Consider the following 27,962-nt stretch of genomic DNA (forward strand, 5'->3'; position numbering starts at 1 on the left):
CCCTGTACCTCAGATCCCCCTACTTTTCTTATCTCCAGTTCAGGTCTGGTTTACACTGTGAGCCTCTTAGCCATTCTCCATCCTACAGTTTTCATGGCCTTTAATGTATTTGCTGCAAGCTCCCCGGTGCCTGCATGTGTTGGTAGTGTCATTGATCAGAGCAGCCAACCCCAGGCTCACGGGCATCACGCAGGGGCATTGTCAGCTCTTGAGCTGAACGTTCTCTGCTCCTCCTCTAATTCATTGACTTTCAAACTTGGCTGTCCTGGGATGTTTGAAAAAAATTCTACTGCCTGAGTTCCACTATGGAGGTACTGATTGAAGTGGCAAGGGCTATGGTTCAGGTACTTGGATTTTTATAGGCTCCCAGATATGCAGCAAAGTTAGGGATCTGCTTTTGTAATTGCTGTTAAGACCCAGAGCCACGGCACAAGGGCAACACTATGTCAGATTGGAAGGGGGACCTGGAGCCATGATTCCAGAATTGTTTGGAATTGTGTTCCTTTATCATGGTGGGTTTGAGTTTTGAAAATTTTTCTTCTCTAAATATGTACATTAAAACATTATTTAATATTCCAGAGTATAGCTTTGAGTGATGTATAATAGTTCATAGGTAAAAGTGATATTTTAGGGGGTTGCCAAAACCAAAGGTGAAAGTTTTTTACTTATAACGTGTGTGTGTGTGTGATGGAAGCACTAATAATAGTTATTGGTGCCGTTTGTCAACAGACCCATGGAAAAGAGGGCATTACATCTTTTTCTCCCAGCAAGTCCATCTGACGTTTATGTCTCCTGCTGTAAGCATGAATTGCCCGTGGAGTATTCAAGAAGGACTTGCTTTTGGAATAACATTGCAGACTCTAAAAATTATATACTACTCTGACTCTTTCACTGTTTCCCACCTGTACACAGTGTCTCATTCCATCCCTAAAGGGATTGAGGGATGCTGTCCTTATTTGGCACCCGGAGAGGTGCAGGACTCACTCCCTCACTGGGCACATTGGGGTGCTGGCCTAATCCCAGCCAGTCTTCTCACTCCCAACTCAAACCTCACTGCTAGTCTACCAGGGACTTTGAATGGAAACCAGAGGGGAGTGGCAAGGGCCAGGAAGAACTTAGGTGTGCAAAACAGGGAACCCATATTCAAGGTGAAAAGACAAGGTGGAACACACACAGCTTGTATAGAGGTGGCTAAAGAGTCATGAGCATTTGGCACATTTTAGAGGACAGTAAGACTGTTGTTGTCCTCTGATTAGCAGTAGCTATCCTCTTCCTTTTCTCCTGCTATTTTCCTTTTCTGTTCCAAATAACTTCAAAGTGGCTTACAGTTATACCCAACTAACATCTCTGTGAGGCCTGCATTCGGTGTCTTCTCCTTTTTTTTTTTTTTTTCCTTTTCTTTTGAGACAGTTTCGCTTGGTTGCCCAGGCTAGAGTGAGTGCCGTGGCGGCAGCCTAGCTCACAGCAACCTCAATCTCCTGGGCTCAAGCAATCCTGCTGCCTCAGCCTCCTGAGTAGCTGGGACTACAGGCATGTGCCACCATGCCCGGTTAATTTTTTCTATATATATTAGTTGGCCAATTAATTTCTTTCTATATTTTATAGTAGAGACAGGGTCTCGCTCTTCCTCAGGCTAGTTTTGAACTCCTGACCTCGAGCAATCCTCCCACCTCAGCCTCCCAGAGTGCCACGATTAGGGGCGTGAGCCACCGGGCCAGGCCTGTGTCTTCCCCTTTGTGTTTGTTCATGGATTAGCTTCAGCAAACCCACAACCCTCCTGAAATTGTATGAAAAATATGTCCGTGCAGATTCTCAAAGGGGTCCGCAATCTTACCAAGGTTAAAATCACTGCTTTACGTTTCCAAGTACAGAAAAACCCTTCAAAAAGGAATCCTGTAATAATTAGCCCAGATTAATTGTGATGGGCAAATGGCTTCCATCCTCTGTCCTGCCTCTTCTATGCAAGGTATTTCCTGGGGTTTTGTGCACAGAGGGAAGTGGAGGATAAATTTAGGCTGGCTGGGAAACACAACGTGGGTCCCCTAGTTCACAGTCTTTTCCTGGCCCAGTTTTCCAGATTTAGGCCAATCTGAGAGTGACAGCTGACTGGGAAATTCTTAGAATTGCTTCTTGTTGCTGACGCTGGTGCTGCCCAGCCACAAACTCGCGAGTCCTGCTCGGCGATGTGTAAGCTGAAGCAGACAGCGGCCACCAGATGGCAGCAAACTCAGCCAGGTTTGGGATGGATTTTGGTTGGAGCTGATCACAGACAAGATGAGCAGGTTCATGGCAGCCATTTCGTTAGCTTCAAAATAACATTACCATGGGCAGTAGACAATTAGAATATAAACCCCACTTAAAACACTTTTGGACCCCACTTACTGTGTTGGGCAGGGATTTACTGTCCTTTCAATTATCTCATTTTGTGCTTATATTAGCAAGGGCAGGCAGCAGAATTACCCTCTGCGTCCTGACATCGCTAAGCGGGTAAAACTTGGGACTGCCATAAATGAGGCTTGTTAAAGTTCATGAAATCAGCTATGCAAACGGTGGCACATGAGTAATGGTTCCATTTGTTCTGTGGCAGTGTAAAAACCCTGTATATATCAGGGTTTCCCAACCCCGACACTATTTTGAACCAGATAATTATTTGTTACCGGGGGCAATTTTATGCATTGTAGGGTATGAGAAGTGTCCCCAGATTTCACCCAATTGATAGCAGCAGCAGTTGTGACAACTGAAAATATCTCCAGACATTTCCAAATGTCCACTGGGGGTGGGTGATAGTATCACCCCCAGTCGAGAACTATTGTCTATCTACCTAGATTAAACCAACTTGATTCAGTATATGTTTCTTGCAGTCTCAAAATTGTTCCCTAAGACACTGAGAAAATAAAGACATACAGAAATTATGTGAAATGTGCAAATACGAATACAGCAAGTTAGTGGCAGAACCAGGACCAATCAGATCTCTTGAACACCAGCGGGCTCTCTACTCCTTTCCACAAGAGAGCTCCTTTGCAGGGTCTTTAACCACATCGACTTGCCTAACATTTCACTTTCCCTTATTCTAAAACCCAGTACTACTTGAATTAGAGATTGTGTTCATGAAAGGAAACACTGCTGGCTACATAACCTTATCTGCTTGGGACACTGAAATGAATAATGTGGGCAAGGATCATGGTTGGGGCTCTCTACTCCTTTCCACAAGAGAGCTCCTTTGCAGGGTCTTTAACCACATCTACTTGCCTAACATTTCACTTTCCCTAATTCTAAAACCCAGTACTACTTGAATTAGAGATTGTGTTCATGAAAGGAAACACTGCTGGCTACATAACCTTATCTGCTTGGGACACTGAAATGAATAATGTGGGTAAGGATCATGGTTGGGATTTCTTCCCAGGAAGCTGAAGCTGTGTGGGCTTGCTGCTAAGGCTGGCATTGCCATTGCCTTCCCCAGCACCTGTTACGGGGACTACCCGAGTGCAGGGGTGCTATTGGCTGATTCTGAGCTCTTGCCGAGATCACTAGGCTGAATTCAGCTTGATATTTAGCTCGAATGTGGTCTTCTCACGTTCCCTTGGTTCTGAGGTGACTTGCCTCGCCCATGCCATGGTGAAATAGTAAACATCACTCACTTTTTTCATTCAGAATTTGCATTAGCTATGGAAACATTTGAAGGTCAGGAGGAGGTGAGAACGTCAGTTCTAACAAGTGTGAGCAGATGAAAATCTATTCATTTTTAAATTGTCATGCAGTAAAATGTATTCATTTTGATCTGCAATGAGGTGAGTTTTGACAAATGCATAGAGTCGTGTCACAACCACCACTGTCAAGATACAGAACAGTTCTGTCACCGTAAAACATTTTCTCCTACTCTCTCTCTCTAATCAACTCCTCCTACCTCACGCTGACCGTGGGCAACCACTCATCTATTCTCTGTTCCTATAGTTTTGCTTTTTCCAAAGTGTCACATAAATGGGATCATATAGTGCATAGTCTTCTGAGATTGGTTTCTTTTATGCAGCATCACGCATTTGAGATTCATCCATGTAGTCACTTGTGTTGATAGTTTTGTCCTTTTTATTGCTGAATAGTATTCCATTGTATGGATGAATCTATTTATCAGTTGAATGATATTGGGGTTGTTTATAATTTTTGGAAATTATGAATAAACTGCTGTACGTGTTTGCTTATAGGTTTGTGTGAACATAGTGTTTCATTTCTCTTGGATAAATATTGAGGAGTGTAACTGCTGGGTCATATGGTAGGTGTATATTTAACTTTATAAGAAACTGCAAAATTGTTTTCCAAAGTGGCTGTACCATTTTGTGTTCCCACCAGCCATGTGTGAAAGTTCCAGTTGCTTCTCATCCTTACCAGTCCTGGGTATTGTTGTTTTCCTTTTTTTTTAATTTATTTTAGTTATTCTAATATGTTTGTAGTTGTATCTCATTGTGGTTTTACTTTACGTTTTGGTGATGATGAAAAAGTTAGCATCTTTTCATTCGGTCAAGTTTCAGTTCAAATATTTTGCTCATTTTAAAAATTGGCTTATTTGTTTTCTTATTGTTGAGCTTTCGGAGTTCTTTATATATTCTGAGTCCAGCTCCTTTGTAAGATATATGTGTCAGATATATGATTGGCAAATATTTTCTGCCAATCTGTGGCTTGCTTTTCATTTTCTTAGTGTCTTCTATAGAGAAAAAAACTTTTAATTTTGATGAAGCTCAAAATTTTGATGAAGCTTTTCTTTTATGGATTGTTCTTTTGCTGTCAAGAGTTATTTTTGACAATCCCAAACCAGGATATTCTGTGGCTATCAAATATGTTTCATAAGTATTATAAACTCTTTGCGTCTTTAATTCAACTCCTGCTTGCAATGGTCTGCAAACATTTTCTCTCATTTTTTTTACCTCCAGCACTGCCCACATGAACACACCCACGCACTTAAGCTTTACAAACACAGATTTCCTGTGTCACTGTGACCCTTCAGCCCTTCCTTTCCAGGCCTCCTCCCAAAGATCATAAAAGCCACATTTTCCAAAGTATATTTTATCACTCAGAGGAAAGTGCTGTAAGATTGGAGTTGCCCGTACTATTTTTATGGCAGAACACTCTGAAATGTCATTCTGGATGCTCTTTCTCAAAATTATGAAAGTTAACTGAAATGGCATTTTGAAAACTCATCCCCCCAAAATATATTTGCCGCTGGTATGACAAAACTCATGCTATATATTAATGGAATGGAATGTTTAAGTCAATTAATTAGCTGTGTTTACCAATTTGTATTTTGAAACATCTTCCTATATATTAAAAGGAATAGATGTTTTGGTGGCTTTTCTTTTTCTATTTTCAACTCCCTCCTACTTCTTTTGTGTCTGATTTGAAATTGGCTCATTTCACAGTTGATACAGTAAGGAAATGCCAAAAAAGAAAAGAAGGGAGGGGAATGGTTGAATTAAAAGAGGAAAAATATTATTCATTCTTGAGTACATGAAGCAAATCCTTTTCTTCTTTCATTTTTTGAATTACACATTAAAATATTTATTATTTCTCTTATAAATGTACCCTATGTCAGATTATTATAAAATAGGTGGGTTATTTTATGTTCAATGAATCTCTATTTGGTGCATGCATTAAAGTTTAATGAAATTGTATTCTTAAAACATAGCTCATAGAAGATTCTCGGAAAACAGCAGAGTAGGAAGCACCAGAAATCTATCTCCCAACCTAGATAAAAATTGCCATTTCAGAGCCTGTCTGATATAAGTATTTTAGAACTCTGATGTCAAATGGAAGCTTGCAAATTCTAGGGAAAGGCTTGGACAGGGAATTGTACTTAATTTTGGTGAATTTCAGCTCCTTAGCACAATAGAAGTTAACCATCCCCCACCCCCATCCCTGGAGCAGGCTGCTTGTGCTCATCTTGCAGAAGCCAGGGTGGGCAAAATGAACTCTATCCTCCAAACAATAGGGATTTATGCTGTGATCACTGATTGTTGCTTCTGATCACAAAGGTGCAACAAAGAAATGGCAACCATAGTTGTTGCACCTCTCCCTATTGTTGTAAGCTCCCTTCCCTGCCTGCTGAATCAACTTCCAGGGGATTTAAATGGCTGATGATTTTCCTCCATCTCTTTCATTTTTCTCCTTTTCTCCTTTTGGGATTCAGACATTGAAGACAACGACATTCAAATGCAATCACATATATGGGGTAAATTAGAAAGACCTTGAGTGTGCCCCGAGGAAGATGCAGCCTCAGAAAAGATCCTCAGAAGACCTTAAGTTTATACCTCAGTTTGATGTTTGGCACAGAGACAGCCTACAACAATCACAACAAACAAACAACAAACAAAAAACAGCAAATAGTGGGGGAAGGGGGAGAATTTCATTTCCAGCATTATCATATCATTAGATTCAGATATCCAGTTTTTAGCAAAAAAATCACAAGGCATGCAAAGAAACAGAAAAGTATAGCTCATTCAAAGGTAAAAAAAGACCAGCAGAAATTGTCTTTGAGAAAGACCTGATTAGACCTACTAGACAAAGACCTTAAAACAATGATCTTAAAGATGTTCCAAGAACTAAAGAAAGATGTGGAGAAAGCCAAGAAAATGATGTATGGGCAAAATGGAAATATCAGTAAAGAGATAAAAAACCTGAAAAGAAGCCAAAAGAAATGCTGGAGCTGAAAAATACAATAACTGAAATGAAATTTTCACTAGAGGGGTTTAAAGGCAGATTTGGGCAGGCAGAAGAAAGAATAAACAAAATTGAAGATAGAACAATGAAAATTATTGAGTATGAGGCAAACAAAGAAAAATCATTGAAGAAAAGTGATCATTGGGCAAAGGACATGAACAGAAACTTCTCAAAAGAAGACAGAATAATGGCCAACAAACATATGAAAAAATGCTCAGCATCTCTAATCATCAGGGAAATGCAAATCAAAGCCACAATGAGATAACTCCAGTGAGAATGGCCTTTATCAAAAAGTCCCCAAACAACAAATGCTGGCATGGATGCGGAGAAATAGGAACACTCCTACACTGCTGGTGGGACTGCAAACTAGTTCAACCTCTGTGGAAAGCAATATGGAGATACCTTAAAGCGATACAAGTAGATCTACCATTTGATCCAGCAATTCCACTACTGGGCATCTACCCAAAAGATCAAAAGTCGCTTTATGAAAAAGACACCTGCACTCGAATGTTTATAGCAGCACAATTCACAATTGCAAAGTTGTGGAAACAACCCAAGTGCCCATTAATTCATGAGTGGATTAATAAAATGTGGTATATGTATACCATGGAGTACTATTCATCTTTAAGAAACAACGGTGATATAGCACCTCTTGTATTTTCCTGGATAGAGCTGGAACCCATACTACTAAGTGAAGTATCTCAAGAATGGAAAAACAAGCACCACATGTACTCACAAGCAAATTGGTATTAATGGATCAACACCTAAGTGGACATATACAAGAAACATTTATAGGTGTTGGGCGGGTGGGACGGGGGAGGAGGGGATGGGTATATACAAACACAATGAGTGAGATGTGCAATGTTTGGGGGATGGTCATGCTTGAAGCTCTGACTTGAGGGAGGGGCATGGGCAATATACATAACCTTAACATTTGTATCCCCATAATACATTGAAATAAAGAAATGAGAAAAAGAAAAGAAAAGGGATCAGAGCCTAAGAGATCTGGGGGGCACCATTAAGTGGGTCAACTTACTCATTGTGGGAGTTCCAGAAGGAGAAGGGAGAAAGGGATAGATAGAATATTTGAAAAAAATAGTGACTGAAATCTTTCCATTCTGATGAAAAACATGAATATAAACATCCAAGAATCTCAATGAATGCCAAGTCTGATAAACTCAAAGAGACTCACCTTGAGACAACATTATAACCAAACCATCAAAAGCCAAAGATAAAGAGAAAATTTTGAAAGCAACAGGAGAGAAATAATTTGTCATATACATGGGATTCTCAATAAGATTATAAACAATTTTCATCAAAAACTTTGGAGGCCAGAGGCAGTGGTCAGATATATTCAAAGTGCTAAAAAAAATTTCATTTTTGGCCAGGCGCGGTGGCTCACGCCTGTAATCCCAGCTCTCTGGGAGGCCAAGGCAGGCGGATTGCTCAAGCTCAGGAGTTCAAAACCAGCCTGAGCAAGAGCAAGACCCTGTCTCTACTATAAGTAGAAAGAAATTAATTGGCCAACTATATATAGAAAAAATTAGGTGGCATGGTGGCACATGCCTGTAGTCCCAGCTACTCGGGAGGCTGAGACAGGAGGACTGCTTGAGCCCAGGAGTTTGAGGTTGCTGTGAGCTAGGCTGACACGACGGCACTCACTCTTGCCTGGGCAGCAAAGTGAGACTCTGTCTCAAAAATAATAATAATAATAATTTCATTTTTAAAAAGCTGTCAACTAAGAATTTTATACTCAGAAAAGTTATCCTTCAACCATGAGGGAGAAATTAAGACATTCCCAGATAAACAGAAGCTGAGGGAGTTTGTTACATGTTCTTGCAAGAAGTGCTAAAGGGAGTCCTCCAGGTTGATATGAAAGGACACTAAACAGTAACTTTAAGTCATATGAAGAAATAAAGATCTCAGTAAAGGTAAATACATTTATAATTATAAAAGACAGAATTGTTATAACTGTGGCATATAACTCCACCTTTTGTTTTCTGCATGATTTAAGAGACTAATACATTAAAAAAACAATTATTAGTGTAGAAGCTAGTATTATTGTAACTTTGGTTTGTAACTTCATATTTTTTATATAATTTAAGAGGCTAGTACATTAAGAATTATTAATTATTTAATTGGACACCCGATATATTAATAAATAATTTTTGACATTTACAACTTAAAGGGTTGGGGCAGAAATGTTAAAGCAGCAGAATATTTGTGTATTACCAAAGTTAAGCTGCTATAAATTTAAATTATAATATTATAAATTTAGTATGTTAATGTAATCCCAATTGTAATCAAAGGAAAATATCTAAATAATATGCACAAGTGGAAATAAGAAAGGGAGTTAAACCTTTCACTACAAAAAATCAACTAAACACAAAAGAAGACAGTAATGCAGGAAATCGGGGACAAAAAAGCTGTAAGTCATGTAGACAAATAGCAAAATTACAGAAGTAAGTTCTTATCAGCAATTACTTTAAATGTAATTAAGATTAAGTTCTCAATTCAAAAGACAGAGATTAGAAAACTAGATAAGAAAACATGATCCAATTATATGCTATCTACAAGAGACTCACTTTAGACCCAAAGATACAAATAGTGACAGTGAAAAGATAGAAAAGGATATTTCATGCAAATATTGACCAAAAGAAAATGACTAACTATACTAATATCAAAGAAAATGGATTTGATTTTTTTAATTTTTAAAATTTTTTTTCAAGCTTACCCTATGTGGAAATTTAAGAAAAATGTATTTCAAATTTTTAAAATGCTATAAGAGACAAAGAAGGATCAATAAATGGTTCAATACAGCAAGAAGATATAACAATTATAAACACTTACATACCTAATAACAGACTATAAAAATATAGAAGGTGAAAATTGACAAAATTGAAGAAAGAAATAGACAGTTCTAAAATAATAGCTGGAGACTTTAATCCACTCTCAATAAGTGATAGAACAACCAGACCAGAAGATAAGTAAGGAAGTAGAGGACTTAAACAACACAATAAACCAAACAGATATAAGAGACATATACAGAACACTCTACCCAAAAATACTAGATTATACATTCTTCTCAAGTGCATATGGGATTTTTGCAAGTATATACCATATGTTAGTAAACAAATTAAGTATCAATAGATTTAAAAAGAGAGATATACAAAATATCTTTTCTAACCACAATGGGATAAAGTTAAGAATCAGTAAGAGACAGAAAGTTAGAAAAATCACTAAATTGTGGAAATTAAACAATACACTCTAAAACAGGCAATAGATCAAAGAAGAAATCACAGGGATAATTAGAAAATACTTACAGATGACTGCAAATGAAAATGCAACATATCAAAACTATGAGGCATATAGAAAGCAGTAATAAGGGAGAAATTGATAGTCATAAATGCTTGCCTTAAAAATAAAAGAGATCTCAAATCAACAACCTAACTTTACAATTAAGTAACTGAAAAAAGGACAAACTAAACCCAAAGCTAGCAGAAGGAAAGAAATAATAAAGATTAGAACAAAGATAAATGAAATAGAGAGAATAGAAAAATAATAGAGAAAACCACAAAACCAAAAGTTGGCTCTTCAAAAAGATGAGAAAAATTGACAAAGTTTTAGCTAAAAAGTTTTTCATGGCTTATAAAAAAAATAAAGAAGATTCAAATTACTAAAATCAGAAATGAAAGTGGGGACATTATTACATATTCCATAGAGATAGAAAGAATTTTAAGAGTACTTTGAGCAAATGTAGGCCAACAAATTTGATAACCTAGAGTAAGTGGAAAAATTATTAGAAACACAAAACCTACCAAGGCTAAACCACAAAGAAATAGAAAATATGAAAATACATATCTACAATTACAGATACTGAATCAATAATCAAAAATATCCTGATAAAAGAAAGATGGCTTCACCAGTGAATTCTACCAAACATTTAAAAAAAAACACAAATCCTTTTCAAACTTTGGCAAAAAAATGAAAAAGAAGGAAAACTCCACAACACATTCCACAAGATAGTATCATAGCATCACCTTGATATTAAAGCCAGACAAAAACACTACAAGAAAACTATAGACCAATATCCCTTATAACATCGACGCAAAAAGCCTCAACAAAATTCTAGAAAACTAAATTCAACAGCACCTTAAAAGGTTATACATTATAACCAAATAAGCTTTATTCCTGGAATGCAAGGATGATTCAACATACAGAAATCAATCAATGTAATACACATCACTAACAAAATGAAGGGAAAAAAAAAACGTGGAGAAATTGGAATCTTAGTACACTGTTGGTGGGAATGTAACATTTTACAGCTGCTTTGGAAAACAGTATGGCCGTCCCTCAAAAAAATAAAAATAGAATTAGTATATGATCCAGCAATTTCACTTCTGAATATATGCTCACAGAATTGAAAGCAAAGTCTTGGAGAAAGATTTGTACACCATGTTCATGGCAGCATTATTCATAACAGCTGAAACATGGCAGTGACCCAAGTGTCTGGTGATGAATGAATGGATAAACAAAATGTGGTATACATTCAAAGGAATATTATTCAGCCTTAAAAAGGAAGAAAATTCTGCAATATGCTACAAGATGGATGAACCCTGAGGGCATTAGGCTAAGTGAAATAAAGTAGTACAAATACTATATGATTCCACTCAGATGAGATACCTAGAGTAGACAAATTCATAGAGACAAAGTAGAATGGTGTTTACCAGGGAATGGAGGAAGCAGGATTGGGGACTTACCGTTTAATGGGTACAGAGTTTCAGTTTTGCAAGATGTAAAGAGTTGAAGAAGAGTTGGTTGGTGGTAATGGTTGCACAGTATGAATCTACTTAATACTACTGAACTATACACTTAAAAACAGTAGTAATTGATCAACACGTATGTGCACATATAGAAGTAACATTCACTGAGTGCCAGGTAGGTGGGAGTGGGGACAAGTGATGGGGAAATTCACACCTAACGGGTGCAGTGTGCACTGTCTGGAGGATGGGCACACTTGTAGCTCTGACTCAGACGGGGCAAAGGCAATATATGTAACCAAAGTGTTGTACCCTCCCACCCATAATATTCTGAAATTTAAAAAAAATTTACTGCCAGCCTTGGGGAAAAAAAAACATAGTGACTTTTACGTTATGCGTGTTTTACCACAACAAAAAATAATTGGAGAAACAAATCAAACGTGACAAGTTATTTTTCACCTTAAAAAGATCTCTATTAAGCTACCTATTAGATGTGCCCAGCCAGAGGGATTTGGAATTGGGAGTGCGTCCTGGGTGTTCTGGTGTCAGCCTGCTGAGTCACCTGCTCTGCTTCACCTTCTTCCTCTTCCTGTTTGTCCATCATGGTCCATGCCGCTTCAGCCTCGGCACCCACTCCTTCAAAGCTTAGTATGTCTTTCAACGATCATTGGCTAAAAACAAACACACGCATAAAGAAAAAAGAAAGAAGCCAGATGCAGAGGCTCACGCCTGTAATCTCAGCACTTTGGGAGGCCAAGGCAGAAGGATTACTTGAGGCCAGGAGTTTGAGACCAGCCAGAACAACATAGCAAGACCTTGTCTCTACAAAATATCATAAAACTAGCAAGACATAGTGGCTATGACACTTCTACTGTGTCATATATTTGAAACTGTGGAGTATGTAAGAATTTCCACCGCTGTGACAGTTTGCAATTCTGTTAAAAAGGTTTTTTTAGCATTTAACAGAAGAAATCATTCTAAAATTCATGAAAGATAATCAAATACCAAAAAAGAAAAAAGAAAATAATTTCAAAGCCTTGCTTTTTTAGCAAGTGAAAAAAAAATTAAAGAAGAAAGAGTGGTGTTAAAGAAAGAAGAGTGGTGTTCCTCTAGTCTTCTATAAGAACTACGAAGGAGTGTCCAGCCGCAAAGACACGTATCAGGGTAAGGGCCAGTGTGTGAGCACTAAGAAAGCCCAGGCCAGACAGAGGCACCAGGGCTGCTCACGGATGAATACAAAATAAGCCCTGACATTTTTGTGAGGACCTTGGGAGATAATAGGGAAACCCCCTAAAGCATTTTTCAGACAGCTGATAATGTTTGACAGCTTCGAAAAGGAAACAGAGCTGCCGGATGTCAGCGGCAGAATCAGAGGGAAAATTCTGCATTCTGCAAAGCCTCACTCAAGTACTGTGAAGCATAGCTCGAAATTGATAGAAATGCTGGTAATTGACATAATTTTATGTAAAAATAGAACCTCAATAACTTTTCACAAGTCAGTAACTCTAAGTAAGGCTTTGAAATTGTTTTCCTTTTTCTTTTTTTGGTGTTTGATTATCTTTCATGAATTTTAGAATGATTTCTTCTGTTAAATGCTAAAAAATTTTTTAACAGAATTGCAAAATGTCACAGCAGTGGAGGTTTTTACATACTCCACAGTTTCAAATATATGACACAGTAGAAGTGTCAAAGGAAGTTTCTGCTGTGTCATTTTCTGTTTCTTTGAAAAGTCTCACCTGTACTTCACTTTTTCCCTATATATCTAAAACACCAAGCGAATACTTGGTCCGAGTCCTAAGAATTTATAATTCTTCCAATTTTCAGTAAATGAATTTTCAGCAACATAAAGCATTCTTTTAATTCCCTCTTATTTTTGATCTGAGATAGATATTCTTTAACACCTAAGACTGTAGCCTTCTAGTCTTGATAATTAACATTTATAATGCTTATGCTGCATTTATCAAATGAAAGTTCACAATCTTTTGAAAACATACAGTTTTTTTACTTATTGATAAGATAAACTATGTATTATATTTCCTAATGGTGAAGTATCCTTGCATTCTTGGACTATACTAGACACTTGGGATAGATGAGTGACAAAACAGGCAAAAATCTCCCACTTCATAGAGTTGATGGTCTATGTAACCTTCATAAAATGTGTTGGAAATTATTCCCTTCTTTCATGCAGAGAATATTTTGTTCCTCACTGTTTCTTTTGTGGGGTTTTTGTGTGTGTGGTAACCATATATGTTTATTTAGTTCTTGATCTTTCTTTTTAGAGCTTTATTGGAGTATAATTTATATACCCTAAAATTCTCTCATTGTAAGTGTACAATTTAATGATTTTTACTAAATTGATACAGTTGTGTAACAATCACCACAAACCAGTTTTAGAACACTTTAATCAGCCCAGAAAGTTCTCTCCAGTCCATTCACAACCAATCCTTGCCCTCACCCTCAGCCCAGGCAACCTCAATCTTCTTTCTGTCTCTATGGAGTTGCCTTTTCTGGATATTTCCTATCTAAGGAATCATATAATATGTTGTCTTTTTCATTTGGCTTCCTTTGTATAGCATAATATTTTTTGAGGTTCATTATATAGCATGTATTAGTCTTTCATTTGCTTTTATTGCTGAGTAGTATTGCTTTGTTTGGTTAACCTGCATTTTGTTTAGCCAGTTACCTGTTTATGGCTTGTTTTCAGTTTTGACCATCATGAATAATGCTGCTAGGAACATTCACATACAAGGAATTTTGTGGGCATGTGCTTTCACATCTCCTGAGTGGATTCCCAAGTTGGAATCATTGGGTGGTAGCTTACGGGTAACTTTTTAAGAAGCATCTAGTTAAAGGAAGGTAGCTCCCCCTCTGTTTGCGGAGAGTTTCTTTTTCTTCTTGTCTTTCTCCTTGTGGTACCTCCAGGTGAGTTAGAAAAATGTCCTCTGTTCTCACCAGAATAGTGACTCAACTTAGGAGCCAGCAAGTCAGGGCTGCCAATTTTGTCTGGCCTGACTTCGGGCACTCAGTGTAAACTGGAAATAACGCACCCAGACAGCCTCTGTTCTGCTCACACTTTGGGTTTCCATCTGTTCCCTGCCTCTCGTGCGCTGTTCCTCTCTGGGAGTTGCAGATTCTTCTTGGGGCTCTCTCCACCCTCTCCGGGGCAGGCTGTTGCCCATATGCATTGAGTTGTGGGTTGGTCAGCTCTCTTCGGTTAGCCTTGCCTATCCTACGTCTTAAAGAAATCACCAAATAACATGCAGATAGTATCCTTCCTTAATTTTAATTTCATTTCAGACTTCTCCTTAGTATTACTAAAATAGTCCTTTAGGCATTTCAATGGAAGTTTGGCAATGGGAGCTGTTGACATGAGGTGGGACCACCTAGAATCCAGGTGGTCTTTCCTGGGCTCCCTCAGAGGCCACCCTCAGGCTCCCTCAGGTTCCTGCTACCCTTTTTCCCTGTCTACCAGGAACTGTTGGAGTAAAATTTGACTTTACAGGAAATCCTACCCATACTAGAAGCATCAGGAGGCCCTTGCTTCTTCCACTCATTAACTAACAAAATGGCAGTGCAGGGGAGGGCAGGGTGGGGCGGGTCGTCTGGAAGGGAATGCCTACGTGTGTGGTATAACATCTGTGCAGTGTCATTCTGCCGAGTGACTAACAGGTCTGGAAATGCAGGCCTGGGAAAACAGGCAAGTTGAAGTTCAGGGCAATAGCTGATGTGTGAAAAAAAAATAAGCCTAATAGAATTTATTTTCTTAAGCCTAATAGAATCTGGAAAAGATTTCTTATTATATAAATGTTTCAAACATCAACATAGAAAGTATAATGAACTCCGTGTAGACCCATTACTGAAATGCAACAACTATCAAGATTTTGTCACATTTGCCTCATCTATCCCTTTCTTTTCTTTGCTGTATCCACTCCTTTTCTTTGCTGAGATACTTTAAAAACAAATCCCAGACATGACATATGTTTTTTCCTCATGGTTAAGAGTGCATCTTTAAAAATATGGAAATTTTATTTCCTAACCACATTGCCCTGATCATGCCTAACAAAACCAACCAATAATTTATCGGTATCATCTATTCTGTAGCCATAATAAAATTGCCTCAATTTTTAATGGATTTTTTTAATCAGGTTGTAGACTACGAAATACAAGCTATGAATTGTATCCCAGGCCCACCCCACTACTAGTATTGTTTATTGTTCACACTCTCAGTAGAGTTAAAGGCTACAGTCACTATTCCCAAAGACCAGTGAAGGCCCCAGGAACTGACCGGAGTGACACCTGTTGGGAAGGGCAATAGTTTGTGGCCTCCTCAAGGCCCAGTGCTTGATCATAGTTGCCAGTCCTCCAGTGTTGCCCAGGCAGGATTCTTGCTGTGAAATACTGGGCCCATAGCATACATTCGTTCTTACTCAATACAAATACTTCAAGCATCCTAATGCACACATTTATTTACGAACACTGGTGACCAATGAAGCAAAACTTCTTACCTAAAATGAATAACTAGCTTTGACAATGGAAGACTTAATACTTCTAATACTCTTCTTAATTTAACACACCACGAGTCTGCCAGGCAGAGCCCACTGTGCTAGTTATCCCACAGTCCTACATGATGAGAATTGTTCTTCCTAACATTCATGCCTGGGAAAGCAGGTAGCTTCCATAAGTGGTTTACCAGCCCCGCAGTCAACCCGGTGTAAGTTTACCATCTGATTGCCAAATTTCCACTTCGCCTTGTGCTGAGGAAGAGGCAGCTCCAGGGCAGGAGTTAGTAGGAAGCATTCACAATTCTGCAAGCTTCTTGTTATTACACGTGGCTTCCTGTTATGCAAAGATAGGCGGAGAAAGCCTGGTAAACTGTCGCAACCAATGGAGACACACGCATACCTACAAGTGGCAACTGTACTCTAAATTCCTAAGAAACACAAAAGCCCAAAAACATGAACACCAGAGGGGTGGCCCTGGAGAGGCACCCTAGGCCAAGTGAATTTGCTAGATGGAGTGCAAAAAACTTGCAAGAGTTGTTGCTAGCTCAGGTTTCCAGATGTCTCTCTCTCTCTCTCTCTCTCTCTCTCTCTCTCTCTCTCTCTCTCTCTCCCCCAGAATTTCTCTCTCTCTCTCATATTGCTACTGAGACAGCATCTTTGCCTACTCCTGCATAAGACATAGCTATCTGTGCTAAGCCCCTTTCCAAACCAGAATGTATTCTGTTAGATTGAAATATTCACTTGTCAAACAATGAACGTCATTTCTAGAAGCTGCAGAACATGAAAAAATTAAACGTGCCCAATTCCTGGGGATTGAGGCAGGCATTTAGGGAATAGCTTTTAGATATTTCTATGAGTAATGTTATATAAATTTGTCTCAAGGGTGAGCATCCTGGGAAAGCCATGTGGTTTCATTTCAGGGTACCTAGAGAAAGCTTCTTTGCTGTCATCCGTCTCACAGTTTGTTGCCTTTTGAAGGGGCAATGTTTTTCATACCAAAGTTAAAAATGAAATTTAGAATAACAGCAACAAAAGAAAATGCAGGAGAGAAAGTAATCACAAGATAAATGTATCCTAAAGTCTCCATGCCATGTTTTAATAGTGGAAAAGTTGTAGAAGTCCTGCTAACCCCCGTATGATGGGTGCTTGAAATGGAGGGCAGTTTGCTTTGGAGACAGAAAAGGGATAAAGAAAGTGAGCCTGGAGGTTCTGAAGTCAAATGTTCTAATTATCTTCTGGGTGGAAACCGAAGGCCTCTGCCATCCCATAGTCTGACAGTCCAGCCTACGCGTGTGAGCGCCGAGGGCACTGCACGTGTGCACATGCGCGGGATGTGGGCAGGGGCAGTGCGAATCTATCTTTATCATTTTCGGGAGGCAGTGATGAGGGCTCTGTCTTTCAGAGGGATCCCCAGCGGCCCCCTTCTCTGCTGTGGTGTGGGTCTGAGCGCTGGGCCCAGGCTGGGTTAGCTCAGTCTTCCTCCTTCCCTTGCCTTGGCCACACTGGGTTTTGGCCAGAATCCTTAGGCCAATTCAGATGAGCTCGGGGAGCCCTAGCTGGTAAGACGTGGCAAGATTGCCTAATATGTCCACTTTCCTGTCGGGGCGTCAGCACAGCCTCGGTGGTGGCTTGAGGTTTCAGTATTATTTCTCCGTCACTGTTTTCTCAAGGCCTGCTGAGCCTTGCAGAGCATACAGTGGGCGGAAATAATAACACAAAGTTGTTTATGCACAATAGCGAGGCAAAATGGGTGGGGCTGAGGCAGGTACTTGGTGTGATAAGTCAGGAATTGTGGCTTTGTTCCCTGCCCAGAGGAAGGGTGGGGCCGTCTCTCCTGTCCACCTCACCCTGCACTCTCTGACCTTGTGAATTGCTACACATGCACTTGAGTCCCAGTGCAGAGGCTGCTTTTACCACGAGAACACAGGCTCCTTTCTGGACTGTGTGGATACTGGATTTTGAAATAAGACTTCCAGCCGTTCATTGGAGCAAATCATTTCACTCTGTGAGCTTCAGTTCCTTGTCTGAAAAATGGGGGTGACGTTATGGTGTGCACATGAAGAGCATGAACATTAAATGAGACTAGCCACGCAAAGTGCTTGCGCTGTGGCTGGCGCATGGTAAGTATAAATATCCATGTGCATTACTACTAGATCAGGGATCGTGTCTTCCACCAGCCACTGTGCTTGAGTGGGCACAGAAATCCCACAGATAAGTACATTTGTCAGTATTTGTTGCAAATATAAACTGCCCGATGGTGGCTCACATTTCATTCTATAATGCTTATTTTATTCACTCAATGAATATAAATACAAATAGCATCCTTTTCTACCTTACATCTAGGTTTATCTCCATAGCCCCAAGTTACAGAGGCTTCCCTGGGTGCTAGCTTCCTCTTCTTTACTTTCTGAACGTCTCTTCACTTTTCTGATCAGATCTCCCGGCTTTCATGTGAACTCCCCCCCCCCCCCCCCGCCCCTATCTCTTTCTTAATCCATACAGTTTTCCTGTCAAAACCAGACCTCTGGGGAAGCCCGAGGCCCTCAGTCTGCCCTCACACTTCATCACATCCAGGCCTGGGCTCACCTGCCTGTTCTCACAGGCCTTGTTCTCCGATTTCCTTCCCTGCTTCCATGAGTGGCTGTCCCCGCTCTCTCGGGGCTGTGTCTGGCTGACCCTACATGCCCAGGACTCTGCGTGGTACCTGGAGAAGGCTGCCTCACCTGAGCCACTCAAACTGCAAACCCTGTGACAGTCTTTGGCATCTGCTCTTCCTCATTCAGCCAGTCGCTGAGGCCTGTCGGTCGGCCTCAGCGCTGCCTCTCGAGTTCTTTCCTTTTCCACCAGCACCGCCCTGGGGTATCATGAACTGTCCTGCTAGTCTTCCTTATTCCACCTCTCTCCCTCCCTTCATCCCTCTCCTGCTTAATATATTTTTTCCTTTCTCTCATTGACATATCATTGAGTCCATGCTCAATGGACTATAATAATAATGTCCCTAATAATAATGTTAGGGACAATAGCTTCCATTTAATACCCATGTTGTAAGAGGCAGGCTCTGGCAGGGACTTATTGCACTAATCTTTTCAGATTGATCACCCAACAGGGTGCAGGAAATTATCACCATTTCACAGAGGAGGAAACCAGCGCTCAGAGGGTCTGTGCCCATCCGCTGCTCTGTCCGTCCTGCCTTCCCTGCGCCCGGCACCATGGCAGGTGGTGGGATACAAAGATGAGCAAGGCTGAACGGGAAGGTGGAAGCCTGTCTTCTTAGAGCACACATGGAGAGGGAAGACAGGGCACAAAAGCAGTGCGAAGCAAGGGGATGGGGGCTACAACGCGCATGTGCCCCTGTGAGGGGCCAGGGCCAGGGAGCGGCTGCGCCTGGCTGGGCTGGGGAGGCTTCTCACGGGAGGTGTGGCCTGAAGTGAGTCCTGAAAGATGAATGAGAGTTTTCCACGAGGTCGAATTGGGTGTAGGTGGGCATGGAGTGGGAAGAATATCGAAGCAGAGGGATGGCATATTGTCATGGGTACGGTACAGGATGGGTATGGAGGAAGGAAGAGCAGGAGATGATGTGGGAAAAGCCATAAAAGACTCGAACTCCATGGCAAGGGGTTTAGCCTTCATATTTTAGGAGACGGGTGTTGGGGGCCGTGGGAGGATTTTAGGCAGGAGAGTAACATGACCAGATTTATGTCATAAGCAATGTTGTCTGTGCTGGCTGCAAGAATGGGCTACGTTCTGTTTGGGTGGGTTGGCTGGGAGAATGTCACTCAGCACATCAGAGAGACGTGGAGGTACAGCAGGTTTCAGCGTGATTGTCAGCACAAGGCAGTTTATTTGGCAACATGGTGAGCTTGAGATTCCCATGGAGGTGCATCGGGCAGCTGGATCCATGGGTCTGCAGCTCAGGAGATGGAGCTGGGGAAAGCCGTGTAAATTCTACTCCCTTTTCAAATCCATTTCAATGTGGTTCCCAAACTAATGCACTGCTCATATCAAATACAGAGAAAACACCTGAAATAGTTCCCTCAGCGTTGAAAGAGCTACTTATACCTCAGCCGCACATTCACGGCATCTGAAACAGAATCTACACTGAGGCAGAATTGAGAGCAGATAGAATCGAAGGTGGACCCCAGAAGATTTTGTGATTGGGGTCAGAAGATGAGAAGATAAAGAAAGGAAATGATAATGTTTCTCAGCTGACTTCTCCATTCGCACTTCCTTCTTTAATTTTCTCTCGTTCCAACTTGGGTTAGAAAGTAGCTAACTTCTACTGCAGAAACCACATCCCTGGCAATGTGGTATTTCTTCCATCTCTCTTCTTTCTCTTCTAGAACCCTCCCTCAGCTGCAGAGTAAAATTCAGCATAAACAGTCCAATTACATAACTTACCTATTTTTACCGTAGTCCTCCCTTGCTCAAGAACGTGAAATGGCTCCCTATTTTCTCTCAGACCAAGTTTGTATGCCTCACTCTGCCACCTAAAGCCTCTTCCTCTCTGGGCCCGCCAGCTTGATTCCTCTGTTTGATGAAATGCTGCCCTCACCGTTGTCATGAGAGCACTCAGGTTCCAAGAAGTGGCAACCAACAGAGCTTTCTGCGATGATGGAAACATCTTCTATCTGCGTTGCCCAATACTGTAGCCACGAGCCACAGGGGGCTACTAAGCACTTGAAATGCAGCTGGTATGACTGAGGAACTGAATTTTAACTTAATTTAATGTAACTCATTTAAATATACACAGCTACTCACAGCTGGTGGTTACTGTACTGACAGTGCTGTGCTAGAAATTCTTTCTCTCTCTTCCAGAGTGAAGCGGGGTTCCTGACCTCACTGGGACCCTCATTTCCCACTGGCCCGAGAGTGTTCTGTAAACACTGAGCTGCTGCCTTCCCTCCTCGCCTCCCTGGTCTGCCTGCAGTCCCTCTCCGGCCACAGCCTGCTTCAGACCCTCCCCGGAGGGCTGGGAACGTGCACTCGGTGCATAATGCCGGGCTCACAGGCAGAGCTTATCGCCGTTATTATTTTCATTTTGAGAAACAGCTCCATTAATAGTAACAGATCTCTCTGTTTACTTTATCCGGAACAAGTCACACCCACAGAGGGAGGCAGTTCAAAGAAACTAACAAGGAAAGTTAGTCAAAACCAAGGCTGACTCAAGGCCCCTAGGCTTTCTTCTCTGATATTTGAATCATCTCGTGCTAGGCCTGGGTGGGAAAACACTCTGCACATGAGACAGAAAGTACCCCTGCCTGATCACTGGCTCATCTGAGCCCCCAGCTGTCACCCCCAGCTCTGTGTTTGGGCCTAATTCCAGCAGCGTGGAGGTGGATGTTGAGCTCTCCTCACTGCCCCATTTATAAGGATGGCTCCGTGGCCATGGCCACATCAGCTCTGCTGGGATGATGACAGGCACTAAAGAAACACTGTTTGGATGTACAGTGAGTGGCATGATTTATGGAATATCAAGTGTGGTCAGTCAAAGCCTTGATCACATGTAGCCAAACCAGGTGTTTGTCCTCCTGCCACAAGCGCCTCAAAGCCCCTCCTGGCCAGGTCTGAGGGCATAAGATCGTCACACCTACTCCTGCCTGCCAGACCATTCTGCAGGGCATGGATGCTTCTAAGGGCATGTTTTTGTTTTTTGTTTGTTTGTTTTGTTGTTGTTGTTGTTTTTGCCATGACAAAGCGTGAAAAATTTCACAGAATAAAACACAAAATATTAGTCATTCTGAGTTCTTCCACGCTGAGCTAGTTATCTTCAATCCGTAGCATCCTTTTAGCTCCTATGGGCGCCAGCCATTCTTCAGTGCTGGGGGAGACCTCCAGCTTCTCCTCATTTCCACGGTGATCCTAACAGTGTCTGTGGGCCTCTACGGTGGCCCAAGAGGCCTGGGCCCTTATAGCCACTATGCGGCACCAGCTCAACTGATACTTCTCCTGAGTTGGTGGCATCCTGAAGTCAAGCGAAGGTTTCTCATTACACCGCTGCCAGGAAGAGGCCTTCTCTCTCATGCTGATGTTTCTTCTGGTGGACGGTCACAAAAGTCACACTGGGATGGACCACACAAGTTAGGGGTAGGGTTAGGGTTAGGATTGGGAGGTGAGGTGGGGAGAATGCCCCTGTGTTTGCCAGAAGGCTTCACTCTTCCATTTTCTCCAAAAATTTTGTGGGTAAACCATCCTTTTCATTTCCGCCTACTCTCTGCCCTCTTTCTAGGACAGATAAGTGTCCTTGCAAGGTCCAGTCTCTGAGCTAGACAGACACAGAGATACACACAGTCCTTCAAATTCCCTCCTTCCCACTGCCTTCTGCCAACACCTTCCGTGGTTCCTGTGGTCATTTACCCAGAGTTGGCCTTAGAGCAAGTGAATTTGAATTATTCTTTTCTAGGTATTTTGAAATGTACAATTGATCAATCAATTAATGTGACTGCAGTCACCTTACTTACCTATCAAACACCACGTATAATTTCTTCTAAGTGTATATCTGTACCCATTACATTTTGAAGGGAAGAGAGAAGCTGAAGAAGGTCTTGAAAATGGTCCCCTTCCTTGTAGTAGGAAGTAAACTCATCTGCTGATAAAAGTAATAAGAGTAACGTATGCTTACCTTTGACCAGGGACTGTGCTAAGTGGTTTGAATATGTTAGTTTGTTTAATCTCCTCAACAATTCCATATAGCAGGGACCATTATTATCCTAATTTAACAAGTGAGGAAACAGCTCAAGGAAGAGGCATAATTTATCCAAGGTCAAAGAACCAGGAAAGGAAGAACTAGACTCTGGTCAGGTGAGACGGAATGAGGTGAGAGAGGAGTTGACAACTTGGTTCAGCCGTGTCTGAAGGTTCTGGAACTGACAAAAGCTGAAGGGAGGCATTGGAAGATGGAGACTTCCTCCAGCAACACTTGGCAAAAGAAAGGAAGGCAGACACCTAGTACTAGCAAGGGTGGAAGGTGGCACAAGGCTAAGGGGACAAGGAGCTCTAACATGGGTTTAAGGTCACTATTGAGGCAGCTGGCAAAGAAGGAAGGCGAGGCTCAGAAGGAAGTGTGCAACGGGGATGGATGGGATGACCAATGGAGCCCTGTGGGGGCATGAAAAGGAGACAGTTGTCTTGGGTGGGAGTTACCATGGAGACAAGGTGTGGACACACAGGCCTAGGCCTAATCCGATGACAGGCAGAACTCGTGTGTGAAAACAAAAGTCATTCCGTGCAGGGGGTTGAGGGATCTGGCTCCAAATCCTCCTTCTGAATTCTGTTGGCAGCGACAACCTGCTTGGAAAGGTAATGGGAAGGCAGCTACGGTGAGGTGCTTGTCCAACATAAAGTGCTGTGAGCACTCTCAGCAGGCAGGGGACAGGACAGCACTCAATGACACTCAGCAGGAGAATTCAGGAGGGACTGACCCCCTGCAGGCTGGTCGTGGGGCCGGGGTCTGGGGTTTAGTGGGGTCTGTTGTAGGACTCAATTCGACAGACAGCAAGGTCAGAGCTAACACAACTAGCTCCTCCTCAGAAGCAGCCGCTGTGGAAGAATGCCCAGGCCACTTCCGGCGGCCTCCGCAGCTGCGTGGGACTCACCCCGAGCCCTCAGAGCAAGGCATTATTTTCTCCTCTCTCTTGTCAGATGCTGACTCCCACGCAGGAAAAAGGAAGCACCTTGTGTCAGATGCTGCGGCCACTTCCTCTTCAGAAGGCTCCAGCCAACCTTTCGCTTTGCAGCACGAGAGGGCGGCCAGCAGCGCTGGACTGCGTGTGCACGGGGCCGCTGGTGCCCCCCTGACCGGGAGCCGACCCCTGGCTGCCTCTCTGGCTCTCGGGGGACTCTCTCTGACACAGATCTGCACCCCTGAACTGGACCTGACGGTGGCCTCGCCTGCCTCTCGGCCCCCGGGGCTTCCCCTGTTGTCTCTCCACCCACTCTGTGCTTGCCGCCCCATGTCCCTCAGTCAGTCTGCCTGTCTGTTCCTCTCCACAGCCCGGTCAAGGAGCGTGATGACTGGCGAGCAGATGGCCGCCTCTCACCTGTCGTCCACTCCCAACCCGCTGGAGAGGCCCATCAAGATGGGCTGGCTGAAGAAGCAGAGGTCCATCGTAAAAAACTGGCAGCAGAGGTACTTCGTGCTGAGGGCTCAGCAGCTGTACTACTACAAGGATGAAGAGGACATGAAGCCACAGGTACCAGCCTGGCTGTTTGTCCCCGTTAATAATAAGGCTGTCCCTCTCCAGGCACAGAGGAGGCAGGCGTGGAGCCCGCTCAGACTGCACTTAAACTCACACGGGCCTGCCCAGTAGGACTGGACACATCCATTGGAGAGAGGGCACTTTTGCCTTTTCACCATTTTCTAGCTAGATCAATGGAGTTGTGAAGATGACAGAGTGGTCCTCTAGGAAGCCCGAGATGGGCACTGGGGGGGTGTCTTGCATGCAGCTCTAGTTCAAGGCTCCTGGCACGGTGGTGATGGTAGTGATCTGGGTGCAGGAAAATTGAGTTGGAGGATCATTGATTTGTTTGTTCAAAAATATTTATAGAGCATTTACTACATGTCGGTGCTGTTTGAAGTGCTTGAAATAAATCAGAGGAAAATAGATAAAAATCTCTGCCACGTGGAGCTTAGGATATGGGGGAAAAGACAGAAAATCGTCATGATAAATAAGGGAAGTATATAGTTTGTTAGAAAAAGATTCGATCAATGAGGGAAAAAATAGAATAGGTTAAGGGGGGGATCAAGAATTTGGGGAGGTGTTGCAGCTTTAAATAGGGTGGTCCAAGTGAGCTGAGGGAGAGGGTGACATCTGAGAAGGAATTAGCCAGGAGGATCCCTAGGAAAGAGAGTTCCAGGCAGAGGGAACAGCCAGTGCAAAGGGGAGCATGTCTGGCCTCTGAGGGGAGCAGCAAGGAGGCCAGTGTGGGGGGAGCAGAGCTGGAGAGTAATGAGGCTCAGAGGGGATGAGGTCAGAGAAGTGAGGGGGTGTCAAAGAGCAGGGGCCAGATTGCCAGGGACATTGTCGGCTCCTGTAAGGATTTGAGCATTTACACTAAGGACCACAGAAAGGTATTGCAGGGTTCCAAGCAGAGAGGAGACATTCTTTGGCTTATATTATAAAAAGATGGCCCTGGCTACTGTGCTCAAAAACAGACCTGAGGAGCCAAGGGGGAGGGGCGATGGGATGCAGGGATAAGCTAGGTAAGGGGTATGATGTTAGAATCTCAGAGCAAACAGGATTTCCTGACGCAGTGCAGGAGGCTATGAGAGTGTGCTTTGATTCTAAACCTTGGGCCCAGGTCTCTTCTCCCCACCTCCCTGATTCTCCATGGCCACTGTGGAGAGTGAAAGAGGGCACTATTAACAATTACCCTGGGACTGCAGGTATAAACTGGAAGTCTCAGGTCAACCAGCACAACCGGTCACCTACCTAGAGCTCACGACAGTAGAGATGGTAAGGTGGGCTGGGCCAGAAGGAATTTATTAGAGAAGACAGATTCTGGTGAGGCTAAGAAGGCTATGGGTATTAGGGGCGGATGGGCAGGTGGATGGAACTCAGATGAAATGGTCATTTTGGAAGAGGACAGTTTTCTTTAAGGGCAGGCTTGAGGGTCTGTTATAGGGCAGCAGGACTGGGTTAGCTGGGTCCTCCACTTGAGGGCTCTGAGTGTTCTGAGTGTCTTCATTGCAAAGGGAAGGACAGCAGAGACCCCACCAGTGTCCTGTGCATGGTAATCTGACTTCCTTCTCTTCATGAACAACCCAGTCCTTATCAGAGCCAAGCAGTTTCAGGCTAAGACAGTGCTGGTGGGTGCATGAAGACAATGCAGGAAGTCTTCCCATCTGCCGGGCTGTGTTTGTTTCCATGAAGTATAGAGGGTGACAGGTACTTGATATCAAAGATCATGTTCTTTTCCTGGCTCTGCCACTGTTTGGCCATATAATTATTTAATTTTTTCTGGACTGTTCTTTCTTCTTTTATAAAATGAGGCAATACAATCTGGCCTGAACTTGTCACAGGATCAAAAGATAGGAAACATGTATAAAAAACTGCTTTGTAAAAACAAACTAATGTCAATGGGTGAAATAAATATTCGAAGGTCTTTGCTTCTCCCCCATACTTCTGGGAAGAAGAAACTCAAGGCCTTCTTGAGATTAAATTAGCCTGGGATAATTAGGTAAAGCTTCTTCTAGGATGACAAGGATAGTTTATTTTTAGGACATCTATTAATGTCACACATAAGATCAATAGGTCAAATAAGAAAAACCACACAACCCCTGAACAGATAACTAAAAAAGGCATTTGATAAAATTCAATTATCATTTCAGATAAAAAAATCTTTTATGAATAAGATGATAATTCATTATAAAGAATAAGCATATTTTACTGTATTTTGATATGTAAATATTGATTATAAAAAAGTTGTACATGTGCATGGTAGAAAATGTGGAAGATGCAGAAAAGCAGTATAGTAGAAAATAAAAATTATTCACAATTCCCTGAGCAAGAGATTGCCACCTAAACTCCCAAATCTTCAAGCCTTCCCTATACATATATATTTAGAAACTCATCTATTGCAAGAAAAAAATTAGTATAATAACATTATTTAATTTAAAAATTAATAATATGTCAAGAATATTGCCCCTCAGCATTAAATATAATCCTACAATGTAATTCTTAATGGTGGTAAAATAAACTATTGCATGGACAGCCTATAATTTATTTAATTAACTTTGTACTTTTGGAAATTTGGGCTGATATTTATGTATTATTATCACAAATAAGAATTAAGTGGATAGCCTTATAGATTTTTCATACACTCATAATTATTGAATTAAGATAAAAATCTATTTAAAACAAAATACTGTTATTTTACCATCATTTAAACTTGTTGGGGAATTCCTAGACATTGCAAATATCTAAAAATAAAATGAAAGTTAGAGACATGAGCTAAATTCTTGGGAAAGAGTAAAGGTACATTTACACATTGCATTTTACACCATTCATTATTCTGGTTGGATTAAACACTTAAATGTAAAAAGTGAATTCATAAAAATACTAGAAGAAAATGTAGACATCTGCATGATCTCTGGGAAGTCGGATTAACCATAACAACAAAGATAGCACAAAGGAAAGACTAATTTAATTTCATAAATAAAAATGTACCTTAAAAACCAATATAATAAACTAAAAAGGCAAATAATAAGCAGAAAAAAATTGTGTATGTTCATATGGTAAACAAATATTCTTAATGTTTAAAGTATTCTTTCAAATCCTTAAGAAATGTTCAAACAGCTCAATAGAAAAATGAACTATGACACAAATGAGCAATTTATCAAAGAAATGTAATGGCCAATAAGCATATAAAACAAAGTTCAATCTTAGTAATAATTAAGGAATACAATATGAGCTAATGAGACATCATTGTCCTCTTATCAAATTGGCAAACACTTTATAGAAAGTTTGGTGGGTGAGGACTAAGAAACAGGAATTCTTGTGCACAGCTGGTGGAAGTGAAAATTTATACAACCTTTCTGGAGGGTGATAATGCCTTTTTAAAAATACAAACCTTTTGACCCATACTTCTAATTCTAGGAATTTTACCTAAGTGGATGGCTAAGGATGATGTAGATAATGGGTTTACAGCACAACGTCATTCGTAATAGTGATGTGAAAACAATGCCCAGTAGTAGGGACTAACTTATATTAGGGTACATTCGTATATCTATGCAATAGAATACAATTCAGATATTGATGTTCCAAATTAATACTTCTTGAAATGGAAAGATGTCCATAATATTATTGTCTTAAAAAAAAAACAGTTTACAACAGAAGATGATGTGTATATTGATTCCATTCTTGAAAAATAATTATGAATCTGAGCCGGGCGCGATGGCTCACGCCTGTAATCCTAGCTCTTGGGAGGCCGAAGCGGGTGGATTGCTCAAGGTCAGGAGTTCAAAACCAGCCTGAGCAAGAGCGAGACCCCGTCTCTA

At 41.6% G+C, this 27,962-nt stretch overlaps 1 protein-coding gene across 2 annotated transcripts in view; it reads left to right on the forward strand.

Moving 5' to 3' along the window:
- ARHGAP25 (Rho GTPase activating protein 25) overlaps window positions 1–27,962 on the forward strand; it is an 84,265-nt gene that overhangs the window by 16,582 nt on the left and 39,721 nt on the right. The window contains exon 2 of one of the 2 annotated variants that reach the window (XM_076000839.1): window positions 23,606–24,156. In XM_076000839.1, coding sequence (XP_075856954.1) covers window positions 23,606–24,156 — 551 coding nt within the window. The remainder of the gene's footprint in view (window positions 1–23,605; window positions 24,157–27,962) is intronic. The other variant, XM_012750135.3, reaches the window with a different exon arrangement.

Source organism: Microcebus murinus, chromosome 3 (genome assembly GCF_040939455.1).
Source record: "Microcebus murinus isolate Inina chromosome 3, M.murinus_Inina_mat1.0, whole genome shotgun sequence".
In the NCBI taxonomy this organism is placed as follows: domain Eukaryota; kingdom Metazoa; phylum Chordata; class Mammalia; order Primates; family Cheirogaleidae; genus Microcebus; species Microcebus murinus.